We start from the raw sequence: 16,247 nt of genomic DNA on the forward strand, positions 1-16,247 counted from the left end.
GCCCGGAGCCATGGCGCGCTCTCCGGCCGAGCCCGGAGCCATGGCGCGCTCTCCGGCCGAGCCGGGAGCCATGGCGCGCTCTCCGGCCGAGCCGGGAGCCATGGCGCGCTCTCCGGCCGAGCCGGGAGCCATGGCGCGCTCTCCGGCCGAGCCCGGAGCCATGGCGCGCTCTCCGGCCGAGCCCGGAGCCATGGCGCGCTCTCCGGCCGAGCCCGGAGCCATGGCGCGCTAGCTCAGTAAACTAGTAAATCCAGTAAAGGAAAAACTTGAGACTGAAAGGTTTTAACAGTCATCCAAATGACTGAACGTAAATATTGCTACAGTAACATACCAGCTACTATGTTGTTGACATTAGCTAGCTTGCCGTCCAAAATGGTGGACACCGGGGCGTCACGTGACCCTGTGACGTCAGGTGAAATACCTCAATAGTGGTTAGCGCTGTCGCTTCACAGCAAGAAGGTCCGGGTTCAAGCCCCGTGGCCGGCGAGGGCCTTTCTGTGTGGAGTTTGCATGTTCTCCCCGTGTCCGCGTGGGTTTCCTCTGGGTGCTCCGGTTTCCCCCACAGTCCAAAGACATGCAGGTTAGGTTAACTGGTGACTCTAAATTGACCGTAGGTGTGAATGTGAGTGTGAATGGTTGTCTGTGTCTATGTGTCAGCCCTGTGATGACCTGGCGACTTGTCCAAGGTGTACCCCGCCTTTCGCCCGTAGTCAGCTGGGATAGGCTCCAGCTTGCCTGCGACCCTGTAGAACAGGATAAAGCGGCTACAGATAATGAGATGAGATTTAATTTTGTGCTGGGAAAACGGATGTTTGGAACTCCAAATGTTTTTGACTCAATGTAGAAGTCATAAAATAGAAATCTATAACAAAGTTTGTATGAAAAAACAATAGGGTGCTGAAGACTTTTCCGCAGTAGTGTACATGTATACCTGTGCTCATGCCATATTTTGGCACCTGGTGTTTTTTGGTACAGAGAAAGATCTGGGGTTGTGTCCTCTATCGACCTCATGTTGTGTTTGCAGCGCAGGGTCATGGAGTAGGGTGAACCATCACTGTGTATGCACCACTCTAGAGGGACGGGGAAGAAATGGGGGCTGAGAAGATAGAGGTCACTGCTTTAACTTGAAAGTCCTTCCCACGCCGCATAGGGCGGCGCCGATTTCCGTTTCGGCCTCTCGCCTGTTACATAGCTAGGGTTACAGTGGGGGGGGCTAGTCCTCTGGTAACGGCGAGAGTTTGACTCCCCACTCGCATGTGTATTGCAGCGTACCTTGCCAGACGGCAGCAGGTCTTTGGTGTGATCCGACCGTGAGTAGAACCCGCGATCTCCCGCTCAAGAGGCGGACACGCTAACCACTAGGCCATCTTGCGGTCAAGCTTTAACTTGAAGACAATAAAAAGCTAACTGGGGAGGAGGAGGATGGTGATGAAAGAGGATGAAAATAGTGTGTGAAATAACTGTGTAACAACTGTGTTCCAGTCAGTGATTCACGTCTTATTTGATCCACTTTGTGAACCAAGTGTCCTATTCAGAGCTTTTGCAGGTTAAGATCTGTTTTGCAAAGCTGTTTTGCCTTTAACCTTTGACCACCAGGGTCAGACTAAGGTCAGAGTTTGTGCGTTGCATAAATCTGAAACTCCTCCAGTATTCAGGCTTGCAGAAATGGTGTGTGGTGTTATTATACAATAAACGGTTCTAAACTTGATTATCATCTCAGCCCGAACTTGTTTACGGTCCTTGAACCTGTTTGGTTTTATTGTCGGGGAATGAAGCTGGTTTTGAAAGATGGATTATTTTACAACGAACTGATATCCTGGAGTTTGTTGACCTGCAGTAACAGGGTGTGTAACCTATATTATAATTTAACCTTATAACCGTGAATCTGCTGGCTATCCACCGATTACCTCCAACAACTTTGTTGGAGGAGGTTGTTTTCGCCACCATTTGTTTGTTCCCAACGTAACTCAAAAAGGAGCGAATGGATTTTGATGAAACTTTGAGGAAAGGTGAGCATTGGGCTAAGGAACAATAGATTAGATTTTGACGCAAATCCAAATATGTGGCCTGGCAGCGGTATGCACTCTACCGAGTGCCCTTCTAGTTTGACGTATAGTAATCTAACATCATGCACGGAGAGGCTCCGGTTGAAAATTATGGATTCTCTTCGGTACTGTCTTCTAAAATCCCTCATCAAAAAAATTCCAAACTAAAAGTGTTAACTTTCGTCTCCTAGATTGAATCTCTGCATAAACATACCGGAGGCAGCCATGTTTGTTGTTTACATCAGAGCGACCTTCAACCTGCGTATGTGCAATGTACCGTACCATGCTATCACCTGCCTCGCTAGGCGTGATCATGGTACGGTACATAAATCTACGCGCACAGAAATGCTCCCAGAGCCACAGCTGTGACTCGAGTCGGCCATACAGCTTGAAATTGTGATGTCAGTTCACGGGATATACCAGGATATACCATGACTGACTCGCACCATATCCATTTTTTTTTTTTTTTTTTTTGATATCCTGAGATACATTGCTTAATCAATGGTGGAACTGTTTTGTCACGTGAGCCATCCTTGGCCAATCCCTGCATGGGAATTTTTGATGAGGGATATAATTGTTGCAGAGTGTTATAAATTGCTGTAATCTGTACGTTGTATTATGTACGTACCTTAAGTTTGATTATCTGGCTCAAAGACAGTTGAAGGGACAGCCTGTGGCTGCGTGTTAAGTCATACAGGAAATTTGAAGCCCTCTGAGATGGCCAGGGCAGAAGCTTGATTCTGTGCTCAGCTAACCATTGTTGTGTTGATTTGGACACATGCTTCAGATCATTGTCCTGCTGGAAGATCCAGTGATGGCCTAGTTTTAGTTTCCTGACAGAGGCAGCCAGATTTTAAAATGTCCTGGTATTTCATGGAATCCATGATGCCCTGTACCCTAACAAGGTTTCCAGGGCTTTTGGAGGAAAAACATCATAGAACCTCCACCATATTTTACAGTTGGGATTGGGTTCTTTTCATTATAGCCATCCTTCTTTTCATGCCTTCTTGGAGATGATTATTTTTTGCCTCTCTTGCAATCGTCCTCACTGTTCGGAGGGACAAAATGAACTTGGGTTCTCTTCCAGGCAAGTTTGTAACCATTCCAGTTGGTCATCTCATCTCATTATCTCTAGCCGCTTTATCCTGTCCTACAGGGTCTCAGGCAAGCTGGAGCCTATCCCAGCTGACTACGGGCGAAAGGCGGGGTACACCCTGGACAAGTCGCCAGGTCATCACAGGGCTGACACATAGACACAGACAACCATTCACACTCACATTCACACCTACGGTCAATTTAGAGTCACCAGTTAACCTAACCTGCATGTCTTTGGACTGTGGGGGAAACCGGAGCACCCGGAGGAAACCCACGCGGACACGGGGAGAACATGCAAACTCCGCACAGAAAGGCCCTCGCCGACCACGGGGCTCGAACCCGGACCTTCTTGCTGTGAGGTGACAGCGCTAACCACTACACCACCGTGCCGCCCCATTCCAGTTGGTGTCCAGTTTTATTTTATTATTGTCCTAACAGTAGAAATGGACATTTTCAGGTGAGCAGCTTTTTTTTAATAACCATTCCCTGACTTATGAAGGTCAACACACTTCTTTCTCACTTGGTTTTTGTGTTCTCTTATCTTTCCCATGTTGATGGATGGTTAATGGAATTTGGCCTCTGGGGGCCCGTCCACACGAGTACGTTTTTGTCGAATCTGCATAAATTCTTTATCGTTTCGGCCTCGTGTCCAGACGGATCTGGCTTTTTCGAGGTGTGAAACCGGTATTTTTTGAAAACGGGTCCCAGAGTGGGGAAAATCCGAAAACGCCGGATAGCCCGGAGTTGTCTGGACGGCGAATGCGGATTTTTTCAGAAACGATGACGTATAAGCCCCACCTCTCTAACCTTTAACCTCAGCCGCCGCCGCGAGACGCATCATAACAACAATGGCGGACTACAGGCTTGTGCTCATACTGCAGAAACAACTCGGTCTATTACGTCTGGTACAACAAAACCTTCTGCTTTTATATTACTGCGAGGAGCAACAAAAGAACATGGAGAACAACATTCGCCACACGCTCTTGGATCCACCTCGCGGAGTAACCAGTAAACAGCACGTGACCTTTATACGCATGCTTCATGGCTTCTCTTCCAGTTTTAGTGTATTGGTGTGGCGGCGTCACAGCACCACATACAGGCCTGGCATATGTACTACAGCGTTTTGGGTCATTTCCAATGAATCCGTGTGGCCGCAGATATTTCTGGAAACGACGCCGTGTTTACGGAGATTTTTTTCAAAACGACGGTGTATTGGGTGAGGCCGCGTACTCGTGTGGACGGGCCCTGGGTCACCTCATATTTGTTCCCCAGTTAATCAGGAACGTATGGATTCCAGCTTGAAAGTTCCTACATGTTCCAGTCAACTCAGAAATGTACAATTTAAATGGGAAACCTGCTTCAGTTACATTTTGTTCACTATCATTTCCAGGGGTGCCAATAATAGTGGCAGTTTTCAGTTTTCTTGATGAGAGATTTGTTTTTCTCAGAATAAATTAATTTCAATGAAAGGTTGGATTTTTCTCATTTTTTTTCAGTGTGAGATGAAGCGACTTCACCAAAAGGTGGATTTTTTTTTTTTTCCTCACCCTTTTTTACCGATCTTTACGGGGGGCAATAATTGTAGGGGGCCCTGTATTTCTCTGATATGTTGGTAAATTGCTCCGGAAACAATCTGTTTGACTCCAATGACAATAACTGCACTTCACATGGACTACAAACTGAACTTTCATGGGCTTAACCTGACATGACCATTGATGAACTTTGTGCACTCATAAAATTTTGACTTCGTATGTGGAATAAATACAAGCACAGCCAAAGGTTTAAAGGTTAAACCAAGTTTCTAAATAATAACCAGCCAAGATTTGAGATTCTGACGCGCGCACACACACACACACACACACACACGAAAGTAAAGAGAGAATTCTAAGGGTGTTATTTTAGGATGCTGGATGTTCAAGCCTGTAGATGTTAATAATCTGAGCGTTATGCTGTCTAACTAGCCAACATTTTAGAGTCAGTCCTGGACAGAATTGCAATTTTTGGAGACTGGAAAAAAGACAAACCAGGAATTAATAAAACCTAAACTATTTTTTCTTGATTTTTGATTTTTGCTTTATTCCGAACAGTAAAGAAGACATAAAAATAAAAAATGCAATAATCAAAACATCGTCATAACAAACAGAATAGCGTAGCCACGAGGCAGTAACATAATAATGTTGGGAAAGAATTAGGAAGAAGTAAATAACTTATCCAATCCTAACCCTCTATACCACCACTAATCAAACGTCACTTTCCGCCATTATAAACTATATATACAAAAGCAACAAACAAAAAAGAAAACATACCAAGACATACCAGCATGGTATAATATCGATCAAATCATATACGGGTATACGGATACTTATGTTATGCATATATACACACATACAATACATATATACAGTACATGCATATATACACACATCTATAAGTATACACATCCACACGTACACAGACACCATATCATAATTATGCATATATATTATATACAAGGGCGGCACGGTGGTGTAGTGGTTAGCGCTGTCGCCTCACAGCAAGAAGGTCCTGGGCTCGAGCCCCGGGGCCGGCGAGGGCCTTTCTGTGTGGAGTTTGCATGTTCTCCCCGTGTCCGCGTGGGTTTCCTCCGGGTGCTCCGGTTTCCCCCACAGTCCAAAGACATGCAGGTTAGGTTAACTGGTGACACTAAATTGACCGTAGGTGTGAATGGTTGTCTGTGTCTATGTGTCAGCCCTGTGATGACCTGGCGACTTGTCCAGGGTGTACCCCGCCTTTCGCCCGTAGTCAGCTGGGATAGGCTCCAGCTTGCCTGCGACCCTGTAGAAGGATAAAGCGGCTAGAGATAATGAGATGAGATATTATATAAAATTATGCATATATACATACTTGTATCATAAAAATGACTTGGTAACACAGATTGGTATATGCTGTGCTACAGGGTGATGCAGTTAAGAGGTGTATGTTGTCATGGAAGTCTGTAACTCCGAAATAACCAAAAACTTACTTACATGAAAGAAGTTGCCTTAAATGCTTTTATTGTACAGAACCAATACAAGCATAAGTTATTTCCCAGGAGAACACTGAGCTCTAAGATTTTTTTTTTTTTTTTTTTTTCCATAAGTTTAAATTGGGTCCCTTTTTGGGAGACCCACCCCGGGACCACCCCCAAACCAAAACGGCAGCTCTTATTAAAATCATTGTAAAAGCTCTGGACTCTTGCAGTGGTGCTTTTGTGGCTGTGGACTGCAGTTGACTTGCTGACTTTGGGACTGCGGTTGTCGTGAACGGTTTCGCACTCGGGTTTCCGTCAGTGGGGGGTTTATAGCATCAATGAAGCTGACTTTATATTAGGACTGTTAATGTTATAGTCATGTTGTCTGTTGTTGCCCAAATGAGGATGGGTTTCCTTTTGAGTCTGGTTCCTCTCGAGGTTTCTTCCTCGTGTCGTCTGAGGGAGTTTTTCCTTGCCACCGTCGCCACAGGCTTGCTCATTGGGGATAGATTAGGGATAAAATTAGCTCATATTTTAAGTCGTTCAAATTCCATAAAGCTGCTTTGCGACAATGTTTATTGTTACAAGCGCTATACAAATAAACTTGACTTGTAAAAGGACTTTCTTTGTTCGAAACACAGACTTCTGACTGGCTAAAAAATTTCCTGCTATTTTTCAAAAGAAAACAGACATGCTAGAGTTTTTGTTTAAAAACTCTGATGTCTGTAATTATAGCACAAGCGTAAAGAACAATATTCATATGAAAATAAATTCAAAATCAGGACACAGGGCTTTTGCGTTTTCAGCTGCCATGTTATATAATTCTCTGCCCAACGATGTTAAAAACGGAGATTTATTAAGAAATTTAGAACAAACTATTGGAAACACTTTTTCTGGTATTCATTATTAATTGTAATAATGTTTGTCTCACTATATTGTGTATTGCTTATTTTATATTCTATATACACGTTTTAATAATGTAAATATAGATTATTAGCATAAGTTTATATACATCTCCAATGAAAACCGGCATCAGCTGAGTGGATCTCATCTTATCTCATCATCTCTAGCCGCTTTATCCTGTTCTACAGGGTCGCAGGCGAGCTGGAGCCTATCCCAGCTGACTACGGGCGAAAGGCAGGGTACACCCTGGACAAGTCGCCAGGTCATCACAGGGCTGACACATAGACACAGACAACCATTCACACTCACATTCACACCTACGCTCAATTTAGAGTCACCAGTTAACCTAACCTGCATGTCTTTGGACTGTGGGGGAAACCGGAGCACCCGGAGGAAACCCACGCGGACACGGGGAGAACATGCAAACTCCACACAGAAAGGCCCTCGCCGGCCACGCGGCTCGAACCCAGACCTTCTTGCTGTGAGGCGACAGCGCTAACCACTACACCACCGTGCCGCCCCCTGAGTGGATCTTGTGTTTAATAAAGCTATCTATCTAGCATTTACCATATGGCCTTTTAATAGTTTAACTACTTTAATGATGAGTCTGTGTTTGTCACGCGAAAAGCCTTTCCAGTGATGATCAGTGGTGGAGAATACAAGATATATACATGAAGTCCTGTAAACATTTAAACTCTGTGTACTTGGGCTCAGCTTAAAGGAGATATGCAGAACCTTTATTTTTAAATACGTTTCTGAGTGGATAGTATCTCCATCCTTGACTCTTGTATGCTGCTTGAATGGGAATTTAAAAGAAGTATATTTTTGAGAGTTAAAATCGACCTCAAAGTTGGCATTCGAGCTGCCAGCCAGCCCTGAGTGCACGACGTCACAGCGGTAGCCGGTTTTAAGGCCGAGGCCTTTTACAGCTATAGATCAAAGTCATAAGTAATTTATGGTGAAGGTAAGAAATACCGTTACCGACTTGCTCAACTTTTTTTTTTTTTTAAAGATATTTTTTGGGCTTTTTCACCTTTTCTTATTGGATAGGACAGTGTAGAGACAGGAAATGAGCGGGAGAGAGAGATGGGGAGGGATCGGGGAATGACCTCAGGTCGGAATCGAACCCAGGTCCCCGGATTTATGGTATGGCGCCTTATCCACCTGAGCCACGACGCCCCCCGACTTGTTCAACTAAGACTGATTTTGACTTCACTGATTGTGGGTTGACTCTCATTAAAACAGGATAGGTGTTATAACTTATGCAACATACATGTACATGCATGCATTTTCACTGCTTAAACGTAAAAGGCTCATTAAATAATCAGATGAACTGAGACAATCACATTCTGAAGCAAATTAAATAATCTTATACTGGTAACTTAAACACACAATACAAGTTACATGTATTAATCTAAATGCAGGTAAACAACGTGTCGTTTTTGTTGTTTTGTATCCAAATGAGAGTCAGAGCTTACCCGTCTGTGTTCTCGCTTCTTGAAGGCCGATCTTGTGGCCGATTGTTTTTGAAACAGTCTGACTTTCAGTTCTCCGTTCATTCGCTTCTTCCATGTAAGGGCGAGATATTGCTGCTGAGGCAAGTATATCCAGTGGAGAAATCAGACGGCTGCTTCACTCATTCTTCATTTTCTCCATACTGAGTACTCCGCCATTACTGCTCGGCTCAGGCAATTACTAAAATCTGGGACGGAACGGGACATCACCGGTTTTAGCAACAGCCGCAGGGAGGTCACTGCCCGAGCGATAATACGGTATGTCACGTCCTGTTCCGTCCCGGGTTTTACCAACAACCCTCGGCTCACACTCCGGGAGAACTGGTGCAACTGAACTTGCTTTCCTTTTCTTGTAGTTTTCTTTTCCTTTAAGTGTTGGTACTGCACCCTCTTTCAATACCGGCCAACGCTCCTCAACAGATCTGAGGTCTCGTACGAGTCTTCAGTAAAATGTGCAGAGCAGAGGAGAGACCACTTCGTAGGCGCCCAATGTGCCCGTGAACTTCTCACAAAACGCGTCCAAATCTTTGCAGTTTGAACATTCTTGGGCAATGAATGCAACATAAATCCACCTTCTGTCGTGTTGCTGCACTGGCCAGCAACACATCTACATGGCATGGCGATAAATTAGCTCAAAATGGAGGATCGGAGTTTCAGTCAGCTCTGTGGTTTTAGTATAGCGGAAATGGCGATGAGACCGATAGACTTCCTGCTGTGACGTTACGGATGTCGAGGTCATTCACTCAGACCACTACCTATATAAATCACTTTAATCGTAAAAATTGCTATATTAGATTTATTGTTGACACTTAAAACTATTCCTGTGTCATTCTTGAGGTCTCAAGGCATTTATAAACAAAAAGTGAGGCCATGGCTCTGCATGTCTCCTTTAAGGAGCTTGACGGTTAAATACTTCCCAAGTATATCAGTCATAAATTCATGCTAAAAAATACAACAACTTCACCATGCTCTCAAAAAAGTTTGTAGCAAGCTAAAACTGTGTGCGCCTCTCTCCAGTATGTGACCTGGAGGTATGAGGCCCATAAAATGTTGAAATGGGAGAGCAGTCTTTCTAACCTAGTCAACAATGGCTCAAGGAGATGACCGTGGCTGCAGAGACCTTCACACCTTTTGGTGCCTCCAGAGACAGAAAGTCTACGGGAATCCCAACACATTCTGTAGCTTAAAACCACAAGCTAGAGAGAAAATTCTCTCACAATGTTTGTATAAGAGGCATCTACAGCCAGTTATACACTTTTATAACAGATGTGTTCTAGTCATGTAATACAGGTCAGAATATATGATGAAGATCCTCTAAAGGTAGACCTGTGATTAAAGAAACAGACGAGGCTCTGCAGTTGTTGTTTTTTTTTTTTTTTTTCCCCTGTACATGGCGAAAGATTCAGTTCCACTGGGATTGTGGGTCGGGGTTTTTGTTTGTCTGCCTTCATTCCAAAAAGTCATTTTGTGTTCATGACTAAGCAGGAACTGAGAAACCCAACTCCAGCTTATAATTGCTCCTCGGAAAATCTGAGTTTCTCGAGCTCCGAGTTCTCTTTAAAATCTCTTGCGTTTGGGAGTGATCAGAGTTAAACAAAGGAAAAGGAAATAATGGCACATTTGACACTTGCTTGAGGTGTTTGAGTTTGGATGCATCTTTATCTGATTTGCTTTAATTATAGGAAGGAGACAGTAGAATGTAACTGTAATAGTGAAAATAAAATCAGAATAATTGTGGAAAAATGTAAACACTGAGCAAGTAGATTTGCTCTTTTTTGGGTGTTTGTGTGTGGGGAGGTTTTAATATTGCATACAGAGGGGTGTGTGTATGCAGGGTTCTGTCCCCCCCCCTTCGTGCATACATGCATGTTTTAGTTTGTAAATCTTTAGATTTCAGAAAAGTGTGTTTGTTTATTTTAGCTAGCTACCTAGTTTTGTGTGTGTGTGTGTGTGTGTGTGTGTTGAAGTTTAATATAAGCATTACATGAATATCACATGATGAATTTTCTCTTTGCCCAGGTGTGCTCTCCCTCTGGATGAGGGGCGGAGCCTGTGGTCAGGTGCTGAGGCTCTTTCCAGCTCTCCACTCATCCTTCCATTTTCTCTCTTTCTTTGTTCTCGCTCTCTCTTAACCATTTATATCCTCTCACTCCCTTAGCTTTACTTTACACTCTCTCTCTCTTTCTTTTTCACCCGTCCTCCCTCTTTCTCTCTAGCTCCCCTCTTTCTTTCTTTCGTCTTCTTTCTCTCTCTAGTCACCTCTCTCTTTCTTTCTTTCTTTCTTTCTTTCTTTCTTTCTTTGCCTTCCCTCTTTCTCTCTCTAACCCCCTCTCTTTTGCCTTCCCTCTCTCTCTTGCCCCCTCTTTCTTTTTCTTTCTTTCGCTCTCCTTCTCTCTCTAGCCCCTCCCTCTCTCTCTCTAGCCCCCTCTTTCTTTCTTTCTTTCTTTCTTTCTTTCTTTCTTTCTTTCTTTCTTTCTTTCTTTCTTTCTTTCACCCTCCCTCTCTCTAGCCCTCTTTCTTTCTTTCTTTCTTTCTTTCTTTCTTTCTTTCTTTCTTTCTTTTTCTTTCTTTCACCCTCCCTCTCTCTAGCCCTCTTTCTTTCTTTCTTTCTTTCTTTCTTTCTTTTTCACCCTCCCTCTCTTTCTCTCTAGCCCCCTCTCTCTCTTTCTTTTTCACCCTCCCTCTCTCTAGCCCCCTCTCTCTTTCTCTTTCGCCTTCCCTCTCTCTAGCTCTTTCTTTCTTTCTTTTTCACCCTCCCTCTCTCTTTTTCACCCTCCCTCTCTCTAGCCCCCTCTTTCTTTTTCACCCTCCCTCTCTCTCTAGCCCCCTCTCTTTCGCCTTCCCTTTCTTTCTCTCTAGCCCTCTTTCTTTCACCCCCTCTCTTTCTCTCTAGCCCCCTTTCTTTTTTTCACCCTCCCTCTCTCTCTAGCCTTTCTTTCTTTTGCCCTCCCTTTCTCTCTCTAGCCCCCTTTTTATTTCTTCACCCTCCCTCTCTTTCTCTCTCTAGCCCCCTCTCTCTTTTGCCTTCCCTTTCTTTCTTTCTTTCTTTCTTTCTTTCTTTCTTTCTTTCTTTCTTTCTTTCTTTCTTTCTTTCTTTCTTTCTTTCTTTCTTTCTTTCTTTCTTTTTCTTTCTTTCTTCACCCTCCCTCTTTCTCTCTAGCCCCCTCTCTTTCGCCTTCCCTCTCTTTTTCTTTCGCCCTCCCTCTCTTTCTCTAGCCCCCCCCTTTCTTTTTCGTCCTCCCTCTTTCTCTCTCTAGCCTCTCTTTCTTTCTTTCTTTCTTTCTTTCTTTCTTTCTTTCTTTCTTTCTTTCTTTCTTTACTTTGTTCTCTCTCTTAACCATTTTTATATCCTCTCTCCCTTGGCTTTACTTTTAGCCTCTCTCTCTCTCTCTCTCTCTCTCTCTCTCTCTCTCTCTCTCATCCCTCCATTTTCTCTCTTTACTTTGTTCTCTTTCTTAAAGTGTATGTAATGCTTTTAAAATGAATATCATTAGTAACAAACAAAATGAATTAATAAAATAGGGGGAGAAATAATTTATTATTTATCTATCAATAAATCTCGGTTTCCGGATCCCGGAAAAAGGCAGCCTTGCTCCAGGGCTAATCTCGCATGACGTCACACGTGGAACCGCAGTTATCTGGGTCATTTCGGTTCATCTGACTCCGTGCTTGTTTACTCACTGAAATTGGATATTGTTGTTGAAATCTTACAAAAATAATGATGTGAAAGCGCTGTGTTGTGTTTGAATGTTCAAATCCATATACAACAGGACATTCAGTTCTCAAGTTTCCGAGAAATAACTCTAATCTAAAGCGACAGTGGGTGAAGTTTGTGCAAACAAAGTCGGCAGATTTCGTGTTAATTTGATTCATAATAAATCTGATTCATCAAGTGATCACCACCACCACCACCACCAGAACGACCACATGGGAATTACTGGAGCAAAAAAGAAACCCATTTATTTAATAAATGACATTTGATCTGATATTTGGACAGTTTGTCGAGTCCCATATTATCTGTCTCCCGTGTGCGCGTGCGCGCGCGCGCACACACACACACACACACAGTGCACCAGGTGCCGGATTATGAGCAACATTTACACGCTCACAACATCCGATCTCATATCTGATGCACTTTAACAGGAAGAAAAATGCGCACGTGCAATCATCATTTAATTATTTACCATCGATGTGTACCATCGATACCTGGATTGTTACACATGTGACATCACGCATCCCTTCGGGATCTTCCGGTTCAGTCTCGGCAGATTCTGTGAAAATTTGGCTGATCTTATTGATTTTCCATCAATTTATGGCCTTTTGGATCAGCTATGGTTAAAAAATGCCTGGTCAGCATGATTGTTGCTTTGTACAAGGAAAAAAAATTGGGTTTGGGGACATTACATACACTTTAACCATTCTTTATATCCTCTCTCTCTCTCTCTCTCTCTCTCTCTCTCTCTCTCTCTCTCTCTGGTGAATGGGTGTCTCACATCTGCTTCAGCTGATTATACTCTCAATGCCCAGCATTTAACATCTCTGTCTCTCTCTCCAGCCTTTCTCGCCCTGGAACCCTCCTCTTCCTCCTCCTCTTCTCTCTCCCGCTCTCGCACTTTCTCCAAAGGTATCTTGCTTTAGAACTCCTCTTATTTATACGCCTTGTGTTCTGTCTTTCTCTTCGCCTTCACTCGTTCTTTCTCCCTCTCCCTCCTCCTGCTCTGTATTATAGTTGTGCATGTAACTTGGCTCTGCCCACATGCTCAGTTTAGTGCGTGTTCCTAGAATTGTATCTGTGTATAGTTTCGTAGCTACGCAGTGACCGTTTTAGTAGCTGATCGTTGCTGCTTTGTGTTAATTGTAGCTCTTTCCAGCATGACTCCGGCATGTGGGAAGCATTTAGAGCCTAGATTGTTTCCTGCATGCAAGGAATTGTAGGTAGTATTGTGTGTGTGTGTGTGTGTGTGTGTGTACATGTTATGTGCAGGCATGTGCCAATATTAAATATTCATATTATGTAAAGTTTTCCAGCACTATCACACTTTTTTTTTTTTCTTCTTAATAGACATTTACTTATAGCTGTTCTTTTTAGTTAGTATTTTGTCTGTTATCATTGCATAGCGTTCTATCCAGTTTCGTTCTCTCTGTAGCTGTTCTAATCTGCTAGCTTAATGATTGCGCTTACCGATGGTCTTTTCGCTGAAGTCGTATTTAAATAATAATATTTCATTATTTGCCTTGATGTTTCTAGTTGGTTTACATTTCCGCTCTGTCGTATCTCATTTAAACTTTGCTTTTAGCTACTTGATCACTGCTAGCTAGTTGGCGTACAGTATGTCACCACGGAAACGGCGTTTACCATCTTAAACATAAATCTGTAAAGAAAACGAAGGGCCGAGCGATAACGCTGTAAAATATGCAGTTTTTATACGTTCTTTATTCGGTGACTGGAATTATACGGTTCAACGTTTGGATTTTAGATCAATATGTATTATATATGGGATAAAACGATTACTGTTGTAGTGTGATAGGAAATAGGAATGGTACAATACCACACTTCTTTTCTGATACTGAGACCAAAAACTTTTATTCTTTCTCTCTCTCTCTCACACACACACACACACACACACACACACACACACACACACAAAAAAAAAAAATCTTGCATTGTAAGTATAACAAAAAAAAAATCAATCTTAACATAAGAAATAAGTCAAATCTCTCTATATGTAAACATTTCCAGGTCCTATTTTTTTAATTTTATTTTTTTCCCCCCAAATCCATTTCCAATCTTTGACATTTGTTCCAGGATATTTGATGTGTTTTTTCCGATATCCAGTGCACATTTGTTTGTTTGTTTGTTTGCTGGTATCAGCCCAATCCTGATACTAGGTCTCTCAAATAGGAAAATGATCAGCGGCGGGTGGCTGTAATGAAACGGAGTTACTGTTACCACCTGGAAATTGATTACTTTGCTTTATTATATGGCACGAGCTACTTCCAGTAAAATCGTGCGCTCTGATTGGTTCCTTGGTGGGCAGAATTTTCCCCGTAATGCCCGTGGGCGATTACAGATTGACTTTCCAAAATGCCGGTTTTCAGTGTTGCAAAAGACAAAACGACAAAAAAATTCATTGGGAATCAAAAATGGCCTAAAGACAAACAAGTCACCGAGTTATTCAAGAAATAAGGAACGAAGAGCATCCGGAAAGCGCTAACCGCTAACAGAAATTCAGTTTTGAAACCGCTAGTCGTTTATTGTGCATGCGTGGCACGACTACGTTATGAATATGACATGACATGACTGAAAGCAGCGTCACGCCTCGTTATAATAAGCGTCTGTTTTAATCTTAGAAATTAAAAAAAAAAAGACACAAACTCTTTATTCACCTCGGTCTTTACGGAAAAATATCAGGGCTCGGTCTGTACCGTCAAGACCTCAGTCTGATATTTTCCCGTAAAGGCTTCACGTTCAGTTTATAAGTAGTTAATAACCGCACACCCCGAAGTGTGGTGGTGGTGTTATACCATGGCAACATGCCAACAGTTACAGTATTTACCGTATTAAACAATGACGCATTATAATTTATATCTGTTTGGAAAACAAGTTAGTTTTTATATCATTTATGTTTCAGCAGATATTATCAGTTGTTCCCTCAATAGTTAATCATACAAAAAATGCTTAAACTTTTGGTTACAGCTTTACTTCTGACTGTTGCCAAGCACTGATACTGGAGACTCCTTCCATAAAATCTCCTTACTGAATCATTTGTTGGCACATGCCTGTGTGTGTGTGTGTGCATGCGCACATGTATATCTGTGTGTGTGTATCTGACTCTCTCTTTCTTTCTCTATAGTTCTCACCTCTGACCGTGTGGAGCAGATGTCCAAGACCTACAACGACATCGACGTGGTGACACACCTGCTGGCCGAGGTGCGTAACCGGTTGAACTGTTTGAACGGCTGGAACTGTTCCTCATAGCCGATTCTGATTCTTGTGCTCTGTTTCAATTCAATTGGACAGCGGGATCGGGATCTGGAGCTCGCTGCTCGGATTGGTCAGTCGCTGCTGCAGAGGAACCATGTCCTTCAAGAGCGCAACGAATCACTGGAGGAGCAGCTCGCACAGGCACTGGATCAGGTGCGCACGTGCACACACAGCAGAGCTATAACCACATAGACAGTGTTGCGTATTAAATGGAGGTTTTGGTCTTGTGGTCATCTTCAGGTCCATCAGCTGCAGCATGAGCTGATGAAGAAGGACGAGCTTTTGCGAATGGTGTCGAGTGTGAGTGAAGAGAGTGAGACGGACTCCAGCTCGTCTCCGGCGCTCCCCCACGTGCCGTCGAATCACACACTTGCGCACACACTGACGCTCAGCCAGCTGGAGGCACTGCAGGCCAAACTGCAGGAGCTCGAGGAGGAGAACAACAAACTACGGGTGGAGGTGAGGGACATCATGACTAAACACACACAGGACAGATGAGAGAGAGAGAGAGATGGACAGGTAAAATAAGATAGTTGGATGGGCAGACAGACAGCATTATTGGCACCCTCCATGAAAATGACCAAAAATGCTATTGCTAATAATTAAGACTCTTTTTATTGTTAAATTTTAATGCAAAAGGTAATTTTTGCTGCACGATGCTGGTTACAAAATATTTGGGACCTCACGTTTAATAATTGGTTAACCATCTGAAGAGA

General features: G+C 43.2%; 1 protein-coding gene across 1 annotated transcript in view; it reads left to right on the forward strand.

The window, feature by feature from the left end:
- Positions 1-16,247, forward strand: part of trak2 (trafficking protein, kinesin binding 2) — a 63,351-nt gene that overhangs the window by 33,835 nt on the left and 13,269 nt on the right. The window contains 3 exon segments of the mRNA XM_060920053.1: positions 15,401-15,477; positions 15,568-15,684; positions 15,772-15,990. Coding sequence (XP_060776036.1) covers positions 15,401-15,477; positions 15,568-15,684; positions 15,772-15,990 — 413 coding nt within the window.

Source organism: Neoarius graeffei, chromosome 4, assembly GCF_027579695.1.
Source record: "Neoarius graeffei isolate fNeoGra1 chromosome 4, fNeoGra1.pri, whole genome shotgun sequence".
NCBI classification, from domain to species: domain Eukaryota; kingdom Metazoa; phylum Chordata; class Actinopteri; order Siluriformes; family Ariidae; genus Neoarius; species Neoarius graeffei.